The sequence below is a fragment of the Staurois parvus genome, unplaced genomic scaffold (assembly GCF_062004578.1).
Source record: "Staurois parvus isolate SC_StPar_1 unplaced genomic scaffold, SC_StPar_1.0 ptg000165l, whole genome shotgun sequence".
Lineage (NCBI taxonomy): Eukaryota > Metazoa > Chordata > Amphibia > Anura > Ranidae > Staurois > Staurois parvus.
In genome coordinates, this window is record NW_028317961.1 from 2,382,218 (window position 1) to 2,405,225 (window position 23,008).

The window sequence follows — 23,008 nt, forward strand, 5'->3', positions numbered from 1 at the left end:
CTCCTTTGACCCCAATGCAGATGATCAAAATTGCAAAATGTCCCAGAATTCTCCCAGCTTTCACTGGAATTTCAGGAAAATGAAAATATAAATTTTGCTCATAGATATACTTTACCTTTTTATTAACTTTATGTTATGTATCTGATACAGCAAGTGAGAAATCTCTCCAATGGAGATTGAAAGAGAAGTAGTAACTTAAAGCCCAAGTTTAGTCAAACTTTTTTTAAATTAGCACAAAAAGACTGTACTTATTATACATATAAAGAATCCACTGTGTTAATGGCTGATGCTTGAGTTGAAATCTTCTGAGCTTCAACTCCCCTCCCCCAATCTCCCACGACTGTAATCTTCTGCTGCTGCAGGGGTTAAAAGAACCGAGGGACATGTGACAGGCACTCATCAAGAGTACCAACAATGAGGACTCTTTACACACCCCTCCTCAATTCACAGAAGCTGTACTTTAAATGGAAGAGGTATTCCTTTCATTCATCTGCCCTTCACCCATTCATAGATAATTTTTCATTGATAGAAGCTATAGTGCAGCTTCAATGAATGGAGGAGGAGATAGAAAAGCATGGGCATAGTTGGCACTCTTGATGAGTGCCTGCCACAGGTTTGGAGGATGTGGCAGAGATATCCCAAAGTTTTATGTTTTTTTGTTTTATGGTAATACTAGTTCTACCCTATACTCATACACAGTGCTGGATTCATAACATGCTGGTACTGCAACATTGTATGTTTGCTTCTGTATATTATGATCTGCTCGGTGTTTTGTACTTTATTCTTTTTCTTTATGGACTTTTGTAAATTTAAAATATTTTGAATAAAAACTAAATGGAAAAAAAATCAGCCCCCTTGTCAAAACTACTAGGATAACTGAGTATTGCAACTCTTATTGTGAACATAATAATTCTTAACATTGAAAATATTGTCTTCTGGATATTAACTAGTTTGTTAAATAATGTAACCTACAGGGAAATGTGTTCCACTAATGCCTACAAACAGGACTCAGTAGGGTAAACATCTGTACCTACCTGGAAGAATCTCAGGCAGTGGAAACAAATTCAACAAAATTGACACACTTTTAAAATTTTGGATAAAGGAAAATGTATCATATTCTGAATTTCTCATTTCTCTAAAAATAGCAACTGCCCTTAATGCTCACCAGGTCTGGCAATGTTACCTGTAAATTTCTATATGATATGGACAGGGGCGGACTGACCATTTGGTGAAAGCAGAATTCTCCCAGCTTTCACTGGAATTTCAGGAAAATGAAAATATAAATTTTGCTCATAGATATACTTTACCTTTTTATTAACTTTATGTTATGTATCTGATACAGCAAGTGAGAAATCTCTCCAATGGAGATTGAAAGAGAAGTAGTAACTTAAAGCCCAAGTTTAGTCAAACTTTTTTTAAATTAGCACAAAAAGACTGTACTTATTATACATATAAAGAATCCACTGTGTTAATGGCTGATGCTTGAGTTGAAATCTTCTGAGCTTCAACTCCCCTCCCCCAATCTCCTACGACTGTAATCTTCTGCTGCTGCAGGGGTTAAAAGAACCGAGGGACATGTGACAGGCACTCATCAAGAGTACCAACAATGAGGACTCTTTACACACCCCTCCTCAATTCACAGAAGCTGTACTTTAAATGGAAGAGGTATTCCTTTCATTCATCTGCCCTTCACCCATTCATAGATAATTTTTCATTGATAGAAGCTATAGTGCAGCTTCAATGAATGGAGGAGGAGATAGAAAAGCATGGGCATAGTTGGCACTCTTGATGAGTGCCTGCCACAGGTTTGGAGGATGTGGCAGAGATATCCCAAAGTTTTATGTTTTTTTGTTTTATGGTAATACTAGTTCTACCCTATACTCATACACAGTGCTGGATTCATAACATGCTGGTACTGCAACATTGTATGTTTGCTTCTGTATATTATGATCTGCTCGGTGTTTTGTACTTTATTCTTTTTCTTTATGGACTTTTGTAAATTTAAAATATTTTGAATAAAAACTAAATGGAAAAAAAATCAGCCCCTTTGTCAAAACTACTAGGAAAACTGAGTATTGCAACTCTTATTGTGAACATAATAATTCTTAACATTGAAAATATTGTCTTCTGGATATTAACTAGTTTGTTAAATAATGTAACCTACAGGGAAATGTGTTCCACTAATGCCTACAAACAGGACTCAGTAGGGTAAACATCTGTACCTACCTGGAAGAATCTCAGGCAGTGGAAACAAATTCAACAAAATTGACACACTTTTAAAATTTTGGATAAAGGAAAATGTATCATATTCTGAATTTCTCATTTCTCTAAAAATAGCAACTGCCCTTAATGCTCACCAGGTCTGGCAATGTTACCTGTAAATTTCTATATGATATGGACAGGGGCGGACTGACCATTTGGAAACTCGGGCACTGCCCGAGGGCCCGGGGTCAGTAGGGGGCCCCATGAGAAGCTCCTGGTACCTTTTTCATAGGCTTTTTTGAGTTTGAGAAAGGACAAAGGGGCTCCATGATCCCCTATTGCCCGGGGGTCCCATGAGTTGTCAGTCCGCCCCTGGATATGGATATAGAAATTGTTTAAAAAGACATCACATGGGCATCTCTGAAATGTCTTTATTTTTCTGAACTGAAAGCCACATATTCTGAGTAGAATATAAGATATATAAACAATTTTTTGGGTAAGGGCTAGAATAAGTTTTATTGCTGTCTATGACCCAACTGAAGAGAATTTCCTTGATTTCTTGTCTAGGTTACACGTCCCAGACAAAACACAAAATTAGGGTCAATAGCCTAAATAGGGAGAGACAGATAACATTTTAAACCTGGGAGTCCTTCTAATCACTTCACATGCTATCCAAATCATTTTTTTTTTCAGGAATTGTGCTTTACATTCACATAAATCCCAATTACCTAAATGCTTACTTCCCCAGAACAGTGATTGACACAACATTTGTTCTTGGCGGAAGAAAATTGATGCATCTGAAAGAAACCCATCCACACAAGAAAACCATAGAAGCTTTATTCAGAAAATGCTCGTGGTGGGAAATGTACCCAGGACCTCAGCATTGAAAGACAGTTCGGCTAATTATTTTGACAATGCAGTTTTTTAACTTACAGGCAACATTAAGACTAAGCTAAAAGAAGAAAAATAAATCTAAGCCCCAGTTGACATTATGATGTGTACAGAAACGCACAGCGAATTTGCAATTCACATGCGATCCAGTGCAGTGTGATTTAAGCCCATTAATTTTGAATGGGCTCAAATCGCACCAAAAAGTAGTGCAGGCACTACTTTTGGAAACACATTGCAACTGGATTGCATGGTACATTTATTAACTGCAGGCAAATGCCGTACATCTGGGAAGGTAAAAATCTTTGAGTCTTTACAACCACTTTAACCACTTGCCCTCCAGAGGATTTTCCCCCCTTTCTGACCAGGCCATTTTTTACGATACAGCTCTGTGTTAATTTAACTGACAATTACACGGTCATACAATGCTGCTCCCAAATAAAATTTACATCCTTTTTTTCTCCACAAATAGAGCTATCTTTTGGTGGTATTTTATCGCCTGTGCAGTTTTTTTTATTGTTTGTGCTATAAACAAAAAAAGACAATTTTGCGAAAAAAAAAACTATATTTTTGCACAGTAAAAAAAATTTTAAAAATCAATTTTCATTATAAATGTAGGCAAAAGTGTATTCTGCTTCATGTCTTTGCTAAAAAAAAAAATACCAATACATGTAAATTAATTGGTTTACGTGAAAGTTATACTGTTTACAAATGGCGGTATAGATACTTGAATTTTTTTTTTCACTAGTAATGCCAGCAATCATCGACTTATAGTGGGACTGCAGCAGGCATTCTGACACTGGGGGGGAACTGTTTTGGTGTCACTGACATCCACAATGATACCAATACAGTGATTAGTGCTAATAAAAAGCACTGACACTGTACTAATGGCACTGGGCAGGAAGGGGTTTACATGTGAGGCGATCAAAGGGTTAACTGTGTGCTGTTTTACGACAGGGGCTGTGTCTGTGTTTCACTGTAAGCACACTGCTTTGTATGGCTCTGCTATGAAGAGCTGACAAGGGGAGAGATCTGTGTTGTTTATACACCGGTCTCTCCCTCGTCTGAGATACTCGGCGATCACCAGGTGCCAGCGAGTAATTACTGGCAGGGACCCGGTGATTGACAGCCGAGGCCCCGAATGGCGGCGCGGGTAGGATGCGCACCCTACCCAGAACTGCAAATCATGTATATATACATGATTTTGCGCACCCGTGCTGTCCTGTAGCAGTATTTCTGCTATAGGGTGGCGTGGAACCAGTTAATGTATAAACAATGTTTAATGAGAAGAAAATATACTTGTCCTATATTTACGGCTTTGAATTCAATATACCTTTCTTTATTGTATTTTAAAAAGAAGGTAACTAATTTGCTTTCAGTTATTTTGACTATTGCTGCATACTGATACTAACTTTTTAGTTAAAGCAGTATTAAACCCAAAAGCCAACATTTTATACAGTGCAGCTTGTCAATTCTTCTGTGATGGCTGTTTTTCCAAAAGGACAAACGTTCTGGTAGAATGTATCTGTTACAGAGATGAAACAAACCATTTAACACAAGCAGGGGTTCTTACAACAATCTGCTATTGTTTATTTGCGTAAAACCTTTACACCAAAAGGAAAAAAACTGTTTGCTGTAACTGTTTATAACGTGTTAGTTGGAGTTTGGCTTCAATTTTGTTAATGCATCTAACTCTGCTAGTACATCTGACACTCTGCTCCCCCAGACTGACAATGCTCCTGTCCAAAGTTATCTCTATTACTCCTTCTTCCAGAATTGGGGCTCTCTAATACAGGAGGTGTGTTACTGGCCAAATCACCAGGTGAAAACAGAGAGGAAAAAGCCTAACAAAAGAGAACTAATGCAGCCACCACTTCTAATGATTGTTAAGCTGCAAAATATTACATTTTGGTTTGGGGTTTAATACTGCTTTAACTGTTTCCTAATGAACACTTGTTGAATTGCAGAAGTGTAATTTCACCTTGTATATTTACTTCATTTTATAATTATAAGACTGCATCTCTTATCTTTATTTCCATGTATATGAAAGTGCTTCAGCCGATCACTCATACAAGAACTGGCATTGTGTAAACACACTACTCACATAAGAAGTCCATTATCAACCAAGTACAAATGTCAGTACATGTGTTCAAATGATTATACATAATGTCAAGGAGCTTCAGTGGCTCCTGAGACTGTGCTCTAGTTTGAAAAACATGCTCTTAGAAAAGGAAATTGAATCACTTAAAGGTCACTGTTGGACTGGGTTATACACATAGACAACTGAATAATATACATCTCTCTCTGGTCTTTCACTCACACCTTACTGCTACCCCCCCCCCCAAAAAAAAAAAGTTAATTAATTTAAAAAAGCAGCATCGCTTCAAAGTTGTATTGTGATGCTAAAAATGACCATACTCTATATCTGGTATGCTGCATATACAGTGTAAATATGGTGTATTTGCTCTAAAATATTGTCTAACAATGTTGACACCCAGAACACATTTAAAAAAATGTTTATATATATATATATATATATATATATATATATATATATATATATATATATGAAGCAGAGGAAAACAATTATGTGTACATATTTTATTTGTTCTGGTATTTGTGGGAAATTAAATGGTAGGATTACTGTAATATATTCCCAATGGATCCCTCTAGTGTGTTATTTTTCATGTGCAGGTCTTACAGGCCACAAAGCTCTATCTACCTTGTCTAAAAATGCATATAATGCCCAGATAGTGTAATATTCATTAGCGTTTGTTTTATCTTTAAGCGTAACAAAAAAAAAAGAACATAAAGACATGATAAAAAAGCAAAGTATGCCATCAAATATACTGAGCATATTAATATGTAATCATAAAGAAGCAAGACTGCTATATAGTTTGAAAAAAAACAATATGCCAAAGAATAAAGTGTGGAGTTGCCTACAGATGATCACATAAGAAAATGCATACATGTGTTTTGTTAAAAAAAAAAAAAAAAAGGACAGTGGAGTTGATTTAATGAAACTGGAGAGTGCAACATCTGGTTCATCTCTGCAAAGCTTAATTAAAGAATCTGAAGTTAGAAGCTGATTGGCTAGCAAGCATAGCTGCACAGATTCGCACTTTCTAGTTTTAGTAAATCAACCTCAATGTTTTTTTAATATAGTGCATTAAAATTTAACACAGCACAATATGCATTCTGCATGCATTTTACATGCATTTTCCTCCCTTTGTAAAATCATTTCCTCCCCGGAATTCATTGATGGTAGTGTGTTACCATTGCCTATAAGGTAATGTGCAATCTGTTAGCAGAATTATTTTCTACATGCTCAAAATAAATATAATCCAAATAATGCACACTGTAAATATCTCTGGTCCAAAACTGATGATACAAAATAAAGTTTACTGTATATATTTACAGCCAAGCAAAATCATCAATGTGGCCTTGAGAATATAGAATGTAAAATACTGTCCTCAGCTGTCTTCTACATATATAAATAACACAAGACAACTTTCTGATAGTTCTTTGTAACCATAGAGATGATCTTGTTTGCACCTTTGGTTCTATTGTATGCACAGTAGTGCTTTAGGCTTTGTTCCATACCTTCTATGAAATGCCATGTACACTGCTTATTCATTTATATGGTTTGTACATTATGCAGTCCTCACCTTCCTCATTTTATCATCTTGTCACCATTCTGTACTGAACACTTGTAATATAAATTGCTTTATAACTCAAAATTCACATCAAACAAATTATAGAAATGACCTTGGGTTTCTCCTTTAGGCATGTAAAATGCTTAAGTGATTACGGTTGAGAATCTGCGAACTATCATTTGCAGAGAGGCCTCCTTTTTTAATTGTTAGAAGCTTCTTTTTATCTAAGTGCCAACCTGGAAGCTATACATGAAAACAGGCCTGGCAGAAGCACTCCACTGGCACATGTGACCTGGTGCTTGGAAGTATTCCCAGCTGCTATTGTCACAAGTCAAACTGATTATAATACTTTCATTAAAAAAAAAATAAAAAAATAATAATAGAAAGGTTTTAGCCACTTGAATGTTATTTTTCTGCCTGAATGAACACAGAGCTGGAACTTAGTCATTTTAAGGTGGAAGAGATTAGGTGTCATGTATTTTCCTCCCTTAAAAAAATAATCTTCCTCTGAAATCATAGACATGTGTGCTAATTAAAATGCCTATTGCGTGTTAAAATAGGCCATATTAGTGTGTTAAAACTAACTATAATGTAATGAACCTTTTTCCAAAAAAAAAAAATAATGAAAGATACGGCAAACAGATTTTTTTTTTGCAGTTCTTTATTTATGTAAGTTTTTCAACAAGGCAGGGGGAATCAAACAGAAGGTTCACCGTAATGCGAACAGAACAAAAGGATGCAACATATAAATGTCTCAGTACAGAAATCAGCCAAGGCCCTATGCAAGGATATTAAAAATTGAGAGCAATCAGGTTGCAGGAAGGAGAGGGTCTGCTCCAAGGCCATGGCAATACAACTATTGTAGCAGAATGTTACATCAGTCATCGAAGAGATATTGTGACAATAGACACAGTACATAGTCACTGATCGTAACCACAAGGGCAATGATGCAAAGACACATAAAATAAACAACAAAATGAATAGGCTCAGCCAGATACGGGAAACTGAGGGGAAGGGGGTAGGTGTAAAAGATTGAGCAGGGCAAAAGGGGGTCTACTGACTATCATAAGGAGAAAATAACAAATTGGGGCAGAGTGAAAACAGGATGGGGAAAAAGACAAGGGAAAGAGAACCAAGACAGAACCAGTAAAAAAAAAAAGTGGGGAAAGATAAAGGGAATACAGAGGATCAATCAGGTCAATGATAGGAGGAGTACTCAAGGGGCTCGGGAAGAGGCGTTCAGGTATGCGTTCGTGAACAAACAGATGTTTTTTTTAAAAATGCACAGTACTATACTGTAAAATAACTTGTTTACGCAAATAGCTTTGTAGATTGTAGTGGAAACTATTTCAATTTTCTCTGTGCTTTTGGGGTGTTGTGAACATACACTACTTTTTTATCAAGATCCGCAAGCTGCTTGTGAAACACAGTGGTGGTCTGATCTGTAATTATTAACTGCCAGTGTATTAATAAATACGGTATACTGCTACCCTACATTTTAGTGCAAGCTTTTCAACTCTGTGGGTAAAAACATAAGTAAGCATTCAGAAAAACATAAATACAGTGAGGAACAGAAGTATTTGAACACCCTGCAATTTTGCAAGTTCTCCCACTTAGAAATCATGAAGGGGTTTGAAATTTACATTGTAGGTGCATTCCCACTCTGAGAGACAGAATTAAAAAAAAAAATCAGGAAATCACATTGTATGATTTTTAAAGAATTTATTTATCTTGCACTGCTGTACATAAGTATTTGAACACCTGAGAAAATCAGTGTTAATATTTGGTACAGAAGCCTTTGTTTGCAATTACAGAGGTCAAACGTTTCCTGTAGTTCTTGGCCAGGTTTGCACACACTGCAGCAGGGATTTTGGCCCATTCCTCCACACAGATCTCCTCTAGATTTGTCAGGTTTTGAGGCTGTCGCTGAGCAACACAGAGTTTCAGCTCCCTCCAAAGATGTTCTATTGGATTTAGGTCTGGAGACTGGCTAGGCCACTCCAGAACCTTGATACGCTTCTTACGGAGCCACTCCTTGGTTATCCTGGCTGTGTGCTTCGGGTCGTTGTCATGTTGGAAGACCCAGCCACGACCCATCTTCAATGCTCTGACTGATGGAAGGAGGTAGTTGCTCAAAATCTCACAATAAATGGCCCCATTCATCCTCTCCTTAATACAGTGCAGTTGTCCTGTCCCCTTTGCAGAAAATCACCCCCAAAGCATGATGTTACTGCGCCCATGCTTCACAGTAGGGATGGTGTTCTTGGGATGCAACTCATCCTTCTTTTTCCTCCAAACACGACGAGTGAAGTTTAGATCAAAAAGTTCTACTTTGGTCTCATCTAACCACATGACTTTCTCCCATGTCTCCTCTGGATCATCCAGATGGTCATTGGCAAACTTCAAACAGGCCTGGACATGTGATGACTTGAGCAGGAGAACCTTCCGTGCAATGCATGATTTGAAACCATGACGGCGTAGTGTTCTACCGACAGTGACCTATGAAACTGTGGTCCCAGCTCTCTTCATGTCATTGATCAGCTCCTACCTTGTAGTTCTGGGCTGATTCCTCACCTTTCTTATCATCAGTGATGCCCCACGAGGTGAGATCTTGCATGGAGCCCCAGTCCGAGGGAGACTGACAGTCGTCTTTAGCCTCTTCCATTTTCTAACAATTGCTCCAACAGTTGATCTATTTTCACCAAGATGCTTGGCAATTGCCCTGTAGCCCTTTCCAGCCTTGTGGAGGTCCACAATTTTGTCTCTGGTGTCTTTTTGGTCTTGCCCATGGTAGTAGTTGGCATCTGACTGATTGTGGGGTGGACAGGTGTCTTTAAAGAGCTCAGACAGGTGCTACTAAGTTAGATTAATGAGTGGAGTATAGGTGGACTTTTTAAAGGCACAGTAAAAGGTCTTTGAGAGCCAGAATTCTTGCTGTTTCTTAGGTGTTCAAATACTTATGTTCAGCAGTGCAAGACAAATAAATTCTTTAAAAATCATACAATGTGATTTCCTGAATTTTTTAAAAAAACTCTGTCTCTCAGAGTGGGAATGCACCTACAATGTGAATTTCAGACCCCTCCATGATTTCTAAGTGGGAGAACTTGCAAAATTGCAGGGTGTTCAAATACTTCTGTTCCTCACTGTATGCACCTACAAATGAGAAACAATACAATATGGGCAGTGTTCTAAAAGGTAGAAGACCATTTTAGGTTTGGAGTTTTACTCTACTATCAAAGTTTTGAAGCTTTAAAAGAGGTTCCCAAAATCCTCACATACTATAATTCAACTGGACCTTCTGTGCAAGAAAAATGTTTTTTTTTTCAATGTTTTTAATTGTTTCACAATAAAAAGTACAGATACATGTTTGGATCAGAAGTCAATAAGAAAACAGTAATATGCAATAAGCAGCATATTTCAGAACATGTACATTAAATGCACCAGTTAGACCATAAAAAAGGTACAATGCTTCTAAATGTATAACCTCTTCAAGTAAAATAAACTTTGCTAACTTTTGTTTGATTTCCTTACTTTGCAAACTTCGAGTGTATAGCTTCACTAATCAATGGCCAGTATATTGTACTGTGATGTAGCCTGTGACACCAGATAGTGTACCTATGATCTTTAACTATGTATCCAGTTGGAATGCAGACAAACATTATAGAAAAAGAAAAATGGAAAAGGAAAGTGAAGAGGAAAAGAGTAAAATGAAAAAGAAATAAGCAAAAAAAAAAGGAAGACAGAAGAGATTGAAAGAGTTAATCCGCTTGGTCTAGGTCCTGGTTCCCCCCAAGTAATATTTATTTTAAGACAAATTATGATTAAGTTATTGAACAAAATTACAAATTTAGGAGCTGAGGTGTAATGTTACTTTTTGCAGTTGTTATGTTGGATGTGTTGCTGTTGTGTATAATATATAGAAAAATACATTTAAGGCTGCCTGTTTTTTTTTTTTTTTCTTAGGCTTGTGATTGTGGGGTTCCAGGGTCACTAAGTACACAATGTAATCCAGACACCGGTTGCTGTTTCTGCGGACCAAACTTCTCTGGGGACAAATGTACCAGCTGCAGAGTGGGATACAGGAATTACCCAAAGTGCATCAGCTGTGACTGTGAGCCAGCGGGAAGTAGACCAGAGAGCTGTGATCAAGAGACAAAGAAATGTTCATGTGAAGAGACTGGACAATGCAGCTGTAAGGTAAGAGCAACAGGTGACATGAAATTATACACGTTTAAATTGGCTTTACAACATAAAATGCAAGTAAAGTACGTATTCACTGTGCCTTTTAGTACATATAAATGGTTTATACTACTGTGCCTAAAAAGCTTTCACAATGCCCCTGTTGGAGTTTGCTCTGTATATGTAAGAGTGGGCTACAAGAAGACAGAAAAAGAGAAGAATCTCTGGCTCATAAGCAGAGTTTCTACTGTAAAATGATTATCATTAAACAGCAATGAGGGATTTTAGTGATGAATGCCTTCCGTTAAGTACATTACAGCACCTAAAGGAAAGATTTGCATGCAGATCTTACTGGGCTGCCAGAAGAAAACTCACACGTTAAATGCTTTCTAATAATCATTTAACCACACAGCTATAATTTGGATACTGGCCAGGTAGATGAATTATAGTACACTAGTTTTCATATAGAGAGCTTTCTGCATTTACATTTGCTGAAAATTAACTCCAGTAAGGCTTTTTATTACAAAAAGCGTTACATTTATTGTTTCCTAATGGGCCTTTTTTTACATTTTTTGGTGGTTATTTCAATCACTGAACAAACACTGATGGTTTTTTTACCACCACAAAATACTTAAAGGATAAGTTCACCTTTCGACAAAAAATAATAAATGCACATGTTTTTGCAGGTAAAACAAATGTTCATTTTTTTGCCTGTAAAGCATTGCACCAGGAATCAGCAGTTTGCTGGTGCCATGCAGTTCTCTTGCAGACCTGTCAGTATATCCGCTTGCCTGTACGAGATGTATGGGCAAGCAGATATACTGACAGGAAGAATCAATGAACTACTACAGTGCTTTCAGTGCCATGGATGCTCATTGAGAACTACAAGCCAGCAGCTGCTAAGGATGTCAGGACTTGTAGTTTTCTCATTCACAGAGGGCTATGTGATGTGTCTGGGCAGGCAGAGCCCGCAAGGCCGCATTTTTTTTTAAATTTTCACAGCTAGCAGGAGGAGAAGATTCCCCGCTAGCTGTCAAAGTGGGGGAGCGGGGGCTGGTCTATTCGTAACATGTTACATAGTGCACCCTGAATATGGGTGTAATATGTAACATCTTATGAAAGGTGAACTTATCCTTTAACCAGAAAAAAGTTGATTAAGAAAATGCTTGTGCATGAAAAATGTATGAATGCCAAAACCTTTTTTGTTTTTGATGATGGGGTAAAGGATAACAACACCTACTGTCTTGTATTTTTCTGTCATTCCTCTATTTGTTTTTGTGACCATTGTGATGGAAAATCAGAATTTTAAAGTTGTCACCAAAAAGAAAATAAATGAGGGTAATCTTACAAAGGGGACAACTGTTCTGATGACAACTAGCGAGCTAAGTGAGCTCCCCTTACTTCCTATCTGGGACTGGAGGTGAAGGAAAATCTTCCTAACAAGACAAGGCAGCTAAAGTGAGGTTTTCACTTCTCTATACAAAAAACTAAAAAAGAAAAATTTTCTCTATAAATGTACTTTAACTGGTGATTGATAACTGGCCCAAATTATATCACAATGTGTGTGGGGGGGTTTTGGGCAGTCCTTAGTTGTTTGAAAGGTCCAACTAAAGTAACTAAGAATTTATATGCGGATTCCTTTCTTTATTCCCAGGTGGGTTGGTGGGTTAATGCAGTGTTTCTCAACCTTTTTTCAGTCAAGGCACCCTTCAAAATTATGGACAGTCCTGAGGCACCCTTTAAAATTGTGGACAATCCTGAGGCAACCCATTCTAAAATGGGATGTCTCTAGACTGTCCATAATTTTAAAAGGGCACCCCATTCTAAAATGTGAAAAACTATTCTAATAGTTCTATATAACGTAGCAACATCCACACACATAGGACACCCAACATTAGAGATGGTTTATTCTTCCAAAGCAAATATATTTTTGCACACTGGTACTGAGTAGTATTCCAGTGTTTCTCTTCTCCCTCAGTTTTTCTCCATCACTGAGCTAATGTGACTCCAGCACTGACGGAGAGGGGCAAACTAGGATGCTGTGCAGGCAACTGACATCCTCCTTATCAACTGATGATGTCATTTGTTGTCAGGAAGCCAATGACTAGAAGCTCATAATGGTGCACAATGAAAACATGTGGCTTTGTGTAAGTTTGTTCCATCCGCTGGCTTGTATACAAGTTTTAGGCAATTTTTAGACATTTTGCCAAGGCACCCCTGAAAAAACCTCAAGGCTCAACCCTGGTTGAGAAAGGCTGGGTTAATACAAGAAAGGTAATCATGCTGCAGGGGAGGGGGTCATTAAAACAAACCTGTTGTTTAGCTCTACATGAGCAAGGCACTGATTTGCTTTAAGGAGGCTTAGTAACAAAACCACCAATGGCACATGTGGAATGTTATATTCCTAGAATATCATTTAATGCATATTTTGTACATCTCAAGTTCAAATCAACACACTTTTCATTTACATTCACTTTTAAAAAGAGTGTTCAATTTGCCAAATGAATGGGAAGTGTTAATAGTTTACAGTATACAGCACATAGATAAAATAAACTAAGATTAGTATGTTGAATTTTTATAAGGCATGCCTCAGGGACATTCAGTCAGTACCACAATGTTTTCCAAATATTGGTCAATCAAATTTTAGTTGATAACAAGGGGTGTATTAATACATCTATAGCAACCCCAGTGTTCATTTAAACACATTCATCCTCCAGTTCCAATGGAACATAAAAATGGAAATGGGTGTGTTGCAGATGGCAACATAAATTTAAGACCACATAGATATCCATATTCTTTTTCTAGTGAGTGCATGCAGGTGTCAATATGAACTATGTGGTGAAACATTTATACTTTCTAGTGTTTTGCCTGTAACCTCATTAACTATTCTCGGTGGCTATAGTTTAAGGGGAGGGAATGGTGTGGGGCTTATGTAGCACACAAAGACTAGATCCTTCTGTGGAGCTGGCAGTCCATAAGCATGGAGCAAGAGGCAGTTCTAAGACAGAATCTTTCCTGTTGGCCAGTGGGGTAAAGTCACACTATCAGCAGTGGCAGACTAGTGATATAACCCCCTGTTTACTACATTTTTTGATTGTGTCTGGTGTAAAGGAGGGAGCATAGGAGGAATACATAAGCAGAAAAAGGGACAGAAAACTGGAAATAAAAATAGGACAGAATAAAATAACTGGAAAAGACAAAATGAGGAAGAGAGAGTGCAAAAACAATAGAGAAAAATAATACCAGAAAGCAAGCCAATCAAAATAGAAAGCAAAGGGCAAAGGACTGAGTTTAGAAACTGGTGAGTTTATAACTGTTGCACCCTCCTTGTTACACTAGGTAGAGCTAGATCCATAATGGTTAGACAGGAGCTGAATAGCAGCTCATGTGCAATAGCCAGAGGGGTCATATTTGGGTCAGGGCTTTAAGACTATGCAGGCCAGCCACTCTGCAATTTCTGCTTGCTCTGATCCTTTCAGAGGAGGGCCTTGACGGCAGTGGGAGGATCTGAGGAGTGGTTGGCTGCACTTATTAGGGACCAGAGTCAATCCCCAACAGGAGGCTTGGCAAGGGTCTGGACTCCTTAAAAGGTGACAGAGCTTGCTCAGTAGGAGGGAATTGGAGTGTGGTGGCAGGAGAGGAGTGAGAATCAGGAAGATGTGAGGCTGGAGGCTGCCAGGAGGCCTGCAAGGATGGGGCCTGCCTGCGAGCTTGGAGCTGGAAAGTTGGAAACCTCATCACTCACTGGTCCTCTGAAAGAGGCAAGGAAGGAGCAGCCCAGCTGATAGGCCTGGTAGCAGCAGCCCTTTCACAGGCTGTACACCCCCTGGGTGGATAGGGGAAGAAGCACTCTGGTGGGAAACCAGGTTAGCCTGTGACTGTGCACCTTACTTAAGGGAACAGGTGCCAGATCCCCTGCTCAGGATGAAAACCTTCAGATTGTTGGTTGAAGAGGAGTTCATCTAAGGTCTGGGGTAGTACAACTGGAGCTGCTGGCTAGCAGTTCAATAGAGGCTGTGTGTAAGAGAAAAGACACTGTGAATAGTTCAGGATGTTGTCCTCAGATTTCAGTTCCCTTGGGCATCTTATACACCCCTTTACCCTATCCCAGTTTAATCCCCTCAATAAAACAACAAAACCAATGCTCAAGGCCTGATTTCTGTCTGTGGATGAAAGCTGTGTGGAAAATGCTAATTGACTGGTTGTGCAGTAATATAGGGGGACCCAACATTTCAACAACCCAAGGGGGTAGTGCTACATTCACCTCATAATCTTGGCCTTTAGCAGGAAACTTTACAGTGTACTCTGGATTCTGATTCTCACATCTTACCATTAGAAAAAAATTTGTTCTTTTAGACATCAGTGAATTGCTAAAATCCTTTACTTAAAAATCTCATTAACAATGTAATGTATTGCAGCTTACCAGTCCTTAGATATGGAGGCTGTATTTCTCTTTTTCAAAGGCTAAGTACATTTTGTGATATATTTCAAACAATTTTATTAGTCTTTTCTAAATAACAGAACACCTCCCTTCTACATCATGGAAATAAGAAGGGGAGGTATTTGTAATCCTAGTCAGTAAAGCAGCCTTGGGTGAAAGTGCTAAAGAATAAACAGGTGGCGCACACACACCTAGTGCATTATCCAAGGTTTATTCAAAGGTATAAAAGACAAAAACATACTCACAGACAAAGCATGTATAAAATCTTTTTCATTAAGAAGATGGCCACAACAGCAAGCAAGGTGTTTCAACTGTCAGTGAAGTCAAATTTCTGACGCGCTTCGGGGACAAGTCCCTTTCCTCAGAGCTGCTGACCAGCCTCTTAGACTAGTACAGATGTGTAGTGGATGAGGAGGACCGATGCTTTGAACAACGTTGCTGCAGTACCTGGGTGAAAGTGCTACTCCTCCATAGATACAATACAGTGAGTGTGTGTTGTTACTCTATAACAAGAAGCATTTTATTGCCCAGATAACCAGATGAAAAAATATTTTTAAAAAACGTAATATAGCCATTATATCTAAGGACTGATAAGCTGCAAACTATTACATTTATGTTCTCAGATACACTATGAGAATACAAAAGACTGAGTAGAAACAACCTGTCCCCTGACAGCAGCTGCAGAGTTGGACTGTTTTTTGTCTGTGAGGGAAGCAATCTCTGTAGATCTACCAAGTCAGACCTATAGTTCTGTAATCAGAAAATGTCATGGTTTCTGCTTATTGAAGAGTACTGGCTCTTAATCACCAGGGAACATATAGGGGCTTCCCCATAGAGAGCAAGGGTGTTTTCTGCAGCATGGTGGCAGGACATAAGCTTTTCTACTCTACAGGCTGTGGCTTCTATTTTTAAGAAAACAAATTTTAAGATTTTGTAGAGCTTTGGTTTTTATACACATGGCACCCCCCCCCCCCCCTGACAGATCGTACAGGGAAAAGTTTCCCATGCAATCTGTCAGATTTGAAAACAGCGCAGCAATGCGGGGCTTTGCCAACATGGCCACCTCACTCATTCACAGTTCTGCGGTGCTGTGGAGTGCCGTAGTAGTTAATTGAAGCTTCCTGTCAGTATATCTGCTTGCTCGATTGTCCCGTACAGCAAGCAGACATTTCTAACAGGTCTGCAGGAGACCTGCATGGCATCAGTGATCTACTGATCACTGGTGCAATGCTTTACAGGCTCCTGTAGACAAAAATAATAAAAGCAAATTTTTTTTTACCCACAAAAATGTGCATTTATTATTTTTGTCAAAAAGGTGAACTTATCCTTTAAACAGAAAGTTCAATTGGATTTTTAACACAAAAAAATCTGTACCATCTAGTCACAGGAGAGGTGTATGATGATGCTTCAGCGATATCTAATACAAAATAATTTTCATTATATGCTGCGGTAAGAAATATAATTAGAACGGCCCATCTTAGCCTGTGTTCCTAGTAACAGACTTGCAACATAGCTAGATAGTTATGGGTTTCTTATGTCATGGATAGAGAAAACATAGCTGAAAACATCAGGTACTTCTAAGAATATTAGAAAGAAATATATGATAGACCATTGAGATAGTTGTATGCATCAGTCCTGTGAAAGCCATTTCAACATTTTACCTTAATTTATAAACAAGAAAAAAAACATATAATAAACTCCTGAGCATTTCCATCCCTTTTACCCAAAAATAATTAAATATGAAAAAAACGTAAAACTGGGTTTATGACAGTTTTAAACCTTAACAATTTATTATTGCTAATTCAAATATACTGTATGCCTGCATAGATACACAGGAAAGGCAATCATCTTTTCATCTTTTAGAGCAGGGATCTCCAAACTGTGGCCTGAGGGCTGGATGTGACCCTTTGCTACCCTTTATCTGGCCCTTGGGGCACTATTCCTCCCACTGAGACAAACAATGGGGCAGTACTTCTTCCCATGAAACCAATGATGGCGTACTATTCTTCCCACTAATACCAATGGTGGAGCACTCCTCCTACTGACCAACAACCCTGAGGCCATGTTTATTCTCACTGATGTTGGGGCCAGGATATTTTCTATCCTCACTGGCCCTAATTCGGCCCTCCTAAAGTCTGAAGGACAGTATACTGGCCCTTTGAAAAGTTTGAAGACCCCTGTTTTAGGGGAACATGTGTTTTGGATATTTCTTCTTGTATAGGCCTTTTTAGGTATACAAATATTATTATTATTATTATACAGTATTTATAAAGCGCCAATAGTTTGCTCAGCGCTGTATCAAATATCAGAATGTTGTGGCCTGTTAGTCACTAGAAGAGCCAGAAAATGTTGTGTTGTACAGTATTATACCTTTTACAGTCTCAGTAAATGTAAATCGCAAGCTTTGAAGAAATTTCAGGTCTATTCTTCCTCACAATGTCTTCAGAGCAGATATGAGCTTTCTCAAAAGCCTGAATGTTTTACTCAGTCAGTAAACTTTATCATTTGATTGCACATTTACAGCTAGAAAACTATATTTAAAACATAAATACAACTATGTTATATAGGTTAGGTACGGGAAAGTTATCAGTTTTGAAAATACATTTTTATTGTCAACATGAAATTAATCAAGAATTCTAGTATAACTAAATCTCTATTTTTTTTTCTAGAAGTTTGAATATAGTAGGGAAGGGTTAAGTTTGGACTTTCCCTTACTTAATGTCCAGGTGTCCAACCTGTCCAAGACGTATAAACAAGTCTTTAGATGCACTTTTATCTGTTGTCATGAAACCTCATTAGGTTTGTTAGGGATTATTATTTTATTTCGTTTCGCATTAATACCACATTTTATTCTGTAAAGTTTCAACTTTGACAATAAACTGACTACAAATTTAGAAATTGGCTTACATTTCATACTGCAGCTAAATAAAACAAGACTCTTAACTGGGAACAGTATGACCTATGAAGTATGACTAACTGAACATTAATAGTAATTTTTACAAGAAGATGTAGTTAAACTGCTAGAGATGTTTCTTAAATAGATTATTCATCATGTAATTCTTACATCTGTGTTCCTGTGACTTTTCTAGTAGAACAATATAACTTTTTGTCAAGATGTCACTTGTTTCATATTTTCATAGCTTTTAGCCACTTTAGAGTTCTAAGAGTCCTTTCACATGGGTTTTTCATTAAGACTTGTTTGTCAGCTTTTTAGGCAGACCTGAGCAGAAGTTCCATGTAAGTCTCTGGGCATGTAGATTTAAAGGGACATCCAGCATCAGCTTCCTTTATGACTTTTGACATTTGTGGGTTTATTTACTAAAGCTGGAGAGTACAAAATCAGGCTGACTTCTGCATAGAAACCAAGCAGTTTCTAAGTTCAGCTTGTTCAATTAAGCTTTGGCAATAAGACCTGGAAGCTGATTGGTTTCTTTGCAGAAGTCAGTCTGATTTTGCACTCTCCAGCTTTAGTAAATAATCCCCTTGGTGACATGACCACAAAGGAAGTCGGTGCTCAAAGAATATCATTTGCCAGATGCTGTAATCACAGGGCTAAATGAGGAGCAAGTAGCTATATAATGCCCAGCATGTGTCATTGCTTGTGTCATAAAATGATGTCTGAAGTGGTGTCATATCTCCACTCAGAACCACCAGTCCAATATACCGTATTAGTATTAGTCCAGGGCAGGATTTAATGAGCATCAATCTACAACATCAACACAGACAAAGATAAAATAACAAAAATAGACACGAAAGGAAATAAATTACACTACTGCCCATGGGTAACAGTAAAAATCCCAAAGGGGTTGTAGCTCTTGCTCACTTTATGCAAAATTGAAAAACAAAGTTTTGGCTGGGCATACGATTTTGAAGTAAAATATTGACAGTAGGTACTATTCTCCATGCGCCCTGCATACGTTACAAAAATCCCCTCCTCTGTTCCCATCAGCTGGTGCACTTCACATTTGGGTCACATTGGATGCTGTTTTCACTTCCGCTGGCACCTCTTTCTTGTCATTATGTGTGACAAAAAAGGAACAAGAAATGAACCAAAGCAAAATTTAGCAATTTAGCTTTATATTAACTTTCACAAGCTGGAAGAAACATGGAAAGCCAAATTATTTTTCATTAATATATTCACTCAAAATGTCCAAAAATACTAAATATCAGTAGCTTATGTTTATCTTTATATTTTAAACACATACACAGAAATAACCAAATTTGCTTTCAATCTGAAATCTCAAAAACTACCCATCCCTTAGCGTAAATGTACTTTACTGTAGTTCCTTTGTGCGTTCTTTATTCTTCTGATTGCATTACAACAATTCCAAAAATGACTTCTTTTTATTATGTTTCTTGACACATACAGTATGAAAAATATGTGGAATGTGTTGTCAATGCAGGGTGTGTTTTTTTTTTTTTGTAATGCCCAGTGCTATTTCTGTGTGATCAACTCTGTCATCTTACCTAATAAAAAAAATAGTATTAAAATCTTTGTAGATGCATTGTAAAGATTTCAATAATGCATACAATGTATCTACAATGTTTGACAAATGGATTGTGGATTTAAAATGTGCCCTGGAAGTTAAAGTGTTAGATTGTGACCGTTTGTTATGCATCCTATATAAGAAAGGTATACATTAATTTCTCTGTATCTTTTTTTTCCTAAAAATATATACCATGTGGCAAAAATGGAACATTTACCTTACTCAGTTTTAAATCAGTAAGGTAATTTCATTTGGGAGCTAGTGCAACGTATTCAAGGAAAATGTTTGACAGCTGACAGCTAGGAACTGAATTAGGTATGGAAGTGTGTAAGCATGGTTGATGAAATCCTGAAGGAGTCTGAGAAAAGAAACACACAAGAGCAAAAAATGAGTAGAGGCATAGAGGCTGATTGGACTCAAGTTCAAACAGTCAGAACAAGTTAAGAGCAGATGAATTCCAGACAGGTTATAATGAATACATAGAAGAAGCAAAAGCTAAAAACTAGAGTCACAGGTTACATGACAGCATAAGGCAGAGTCATCAGGCTCAGGGCCAGATTTGGTAACAACCAGAAGGCACAAACACTATAGAAATGGATAAGGATGCAATGCTTGTGGCACCGATAATGTGTAGTTCCCATGACCTTTTATGGTTATGTCCAGCTCTTATGGAAGTTTCTACTAACGTGCAGCATCATTTTCTCTGCTAACGTCCAGCTCTGGCACTCTCACAAATCAAAGTAATACTTTCTGGTAACCAGTGGCTGACTGACAACTCATGGGGCCCCAGGCAATAGAGAATCATGGGGCCCCTGTGTCCTTGCCCAAACTCAAAAAAGCCTATGAAAAAGGTACCAGGGGCATTTCATGGGGCCCCCTACTGACCCCGGGCAGTGCCCGAGTTTCCAAATGGTCAGTCTGCCCCTGCTGGTAACATAGCACACTCTGGTGACAAACTTGAACAACCCTTCATGTACAGACTTTTAAACATTCCACTTTCTCACTGTCTAGTAAAACATAATTTATTTAGTAAGAACCATTTATTAACTGCTTGATTGCATGATGATATACATAAAGTGATGTGCATTGAACTATTTATTATAAAGCAATAGAGGGTTAAGGAAGGGGAACAGTTTAGAATATCTCCTGGCTGGAAAGTGAAACATGGGACTGAGATTGAGCTCTGCAGTCACTTTTGCAGCAGTTGTTTTCTTATTCCCAGTAACAATCCTGCACAATGTCCTTTTGTCTCTTTCGGTCAGTTGACGATGTTGACCGCGCTTATGCTCATCTGATGACGTTTTCCCAGAAACTGTATATGCCGTCATAATCTTTGATACTGTAACTCATGACACAGCAAATAAATTGGCAACTTTAGTCACAGAGGCACCAGCTAAGCAGACACCAACAATTTGCCCTTTTTGATGTTCAGTAAGCTCTGACATGACTCCATATAACTAGCAGGGCACACAGTGAATGACAAAAGTGAGGCTTCCCACCTGTTAGCTAGGTGTCTCATCATACAGCGAAAGCAAAAGAAGGTTACATCACTTCCACTTTCAATGCAAAATATGTTGTCACTTTCACACCTGCAAATCATGTAGTGTTTCCATTTTTTTGTCAAAACCCTGTAGCTGCAAAAGTTTAGATGCTGAGAAACTGAATGGTTTTAGCACACTTGCTTTTCAGTTTTCTGCACAGCAACAACAGTCAGCTGATTTTGTGTATTGCCTTGGGATGATCTTGAACAAGCCACACAATGTAAATATAATTTTATCATGATAAAAGTACAAATGTATTTAAGTTCCGCTTTGCACACAGTGGATTCTACAAGTCACATATTTCTTTGTCGTTTAACACTATTCTAATATATTTAAAGTATCCAAGTATTTCACTGAAATAAATAATAGAAGCCTGCTTTGAAGAAACTAGGCATTGGTTTGAAATCTTTTTCCCTTATGTATACCTGATTGTCAAAGCATTACTGTTATCAGCTTCAAAAATAAGCTATGTCCTGTCTGAAATGCTGCACAACCTAAAGAATCAACAATATTTATTTTATAACAGTTTACTGTGCATTTCTGACTCACAAGACATACTGTTGTTAAAAGATAAAGGCTGTAGTATAAGAGAAAACATGTATATGGATAACAATGAACAGAGGAATCTGGTAGATTTGAAGTAGAGTGTCATAAAGACTTAGGAGATTCCATCTCATCGCTGTCTGCAGCATTGTGATAAGGCAGTTGCCTATACTCTGCATGATGTTAAATGGAAATCACACAGCATCAGTGCTGTTCATGTGGTTCCACTGAATGTTCAAATGCCCTTCAATTTCTAGCAGCATCAACTTAGATTTTAAATTCATAGCAAATCCTATGAAACGTGTACTAAGCTCTTAGAGTAGTGTGTGCATTCAACATTCCTGGAGCCCATAATGTGATAAGTAAAGTGCTGTGATATAAATAATATTAATAGTGATGATAACAACAGCAGTAAAAATAATAATAATAATAATAATAATAATAATAATAAAAAATAATTTCATGATCAAGAAACTATAATGAATACAGAAATGTGAAATAATAAAAGTTTTAGTTGGTTAATATTTCATTGAAAGCAATATTTTCAACACTTTTAGTACTAATCTGAGATATGCATTGAGTTTTGTCTCTTACAACTTTTATTTCAAATTTGCAGAATATTAACTATATGGTTGTTGTAGGTCAAAGGGGTTTCCACATTAAGTGGAAAACTATATACCACTCCTGCTCCTGAGTCATGTTAAGCAACCCTCTGTCGCTCTGTCAGATTCTCAGCTTTCAACTAATTAATTTGCAATAGCCTAGAGCACTCAACGCTTGTCAGCTTTCTACAGATAGAGGTCAAAGTTACCACAAAGCTTTAATAGATGTCCAGTAAAAGCTGACATGTATATAACTGAGCTTCAGCTGGCCATGACTCAATGTAAATGGGAGTTTTCCACTTTTTTTTACTGAAAGTTTAAAACTCTCCTTTGACCAGTGCTCACTTTTTGTATTGTAAGTTCTATATTGAATAGTAATTATCTAGATTCCTATCTCGGGAATATAGAATTATTAGACTTTATGTTGTGGAGAAAGGGGAGTAGATGAATAGTTTGGTATGAGAAAACG

General features: G+C 37.7%; 1 protein-coding gene across 6 annotated transcripts in view; it reads left to right on the forward strand.

The window, feature by feature from the left end:
* LAMA2 (laminin subunit alpha 2) overlaps positions 1 to 23,008 on the forward strand; it is a 1,220,316-nt gene that overhangs the window by 787,329 nt on the left and 409,979 nt on the right. For all 6 annotated transcript variants that reach the window (XM_089676131.1, XM_089676133.1, XM_089676134.1 and 3 more), the window contains one exon: positions 10,710 to 10,943. In XM_089676131.1, the coding sequence (XP_089532257.1) occupies positions 10,710 to 10,943 (234 nt within the window). The remainder of the gene's footprint in view (positions 1 to 10,709; positions 10,944 to 23,008) is intronic.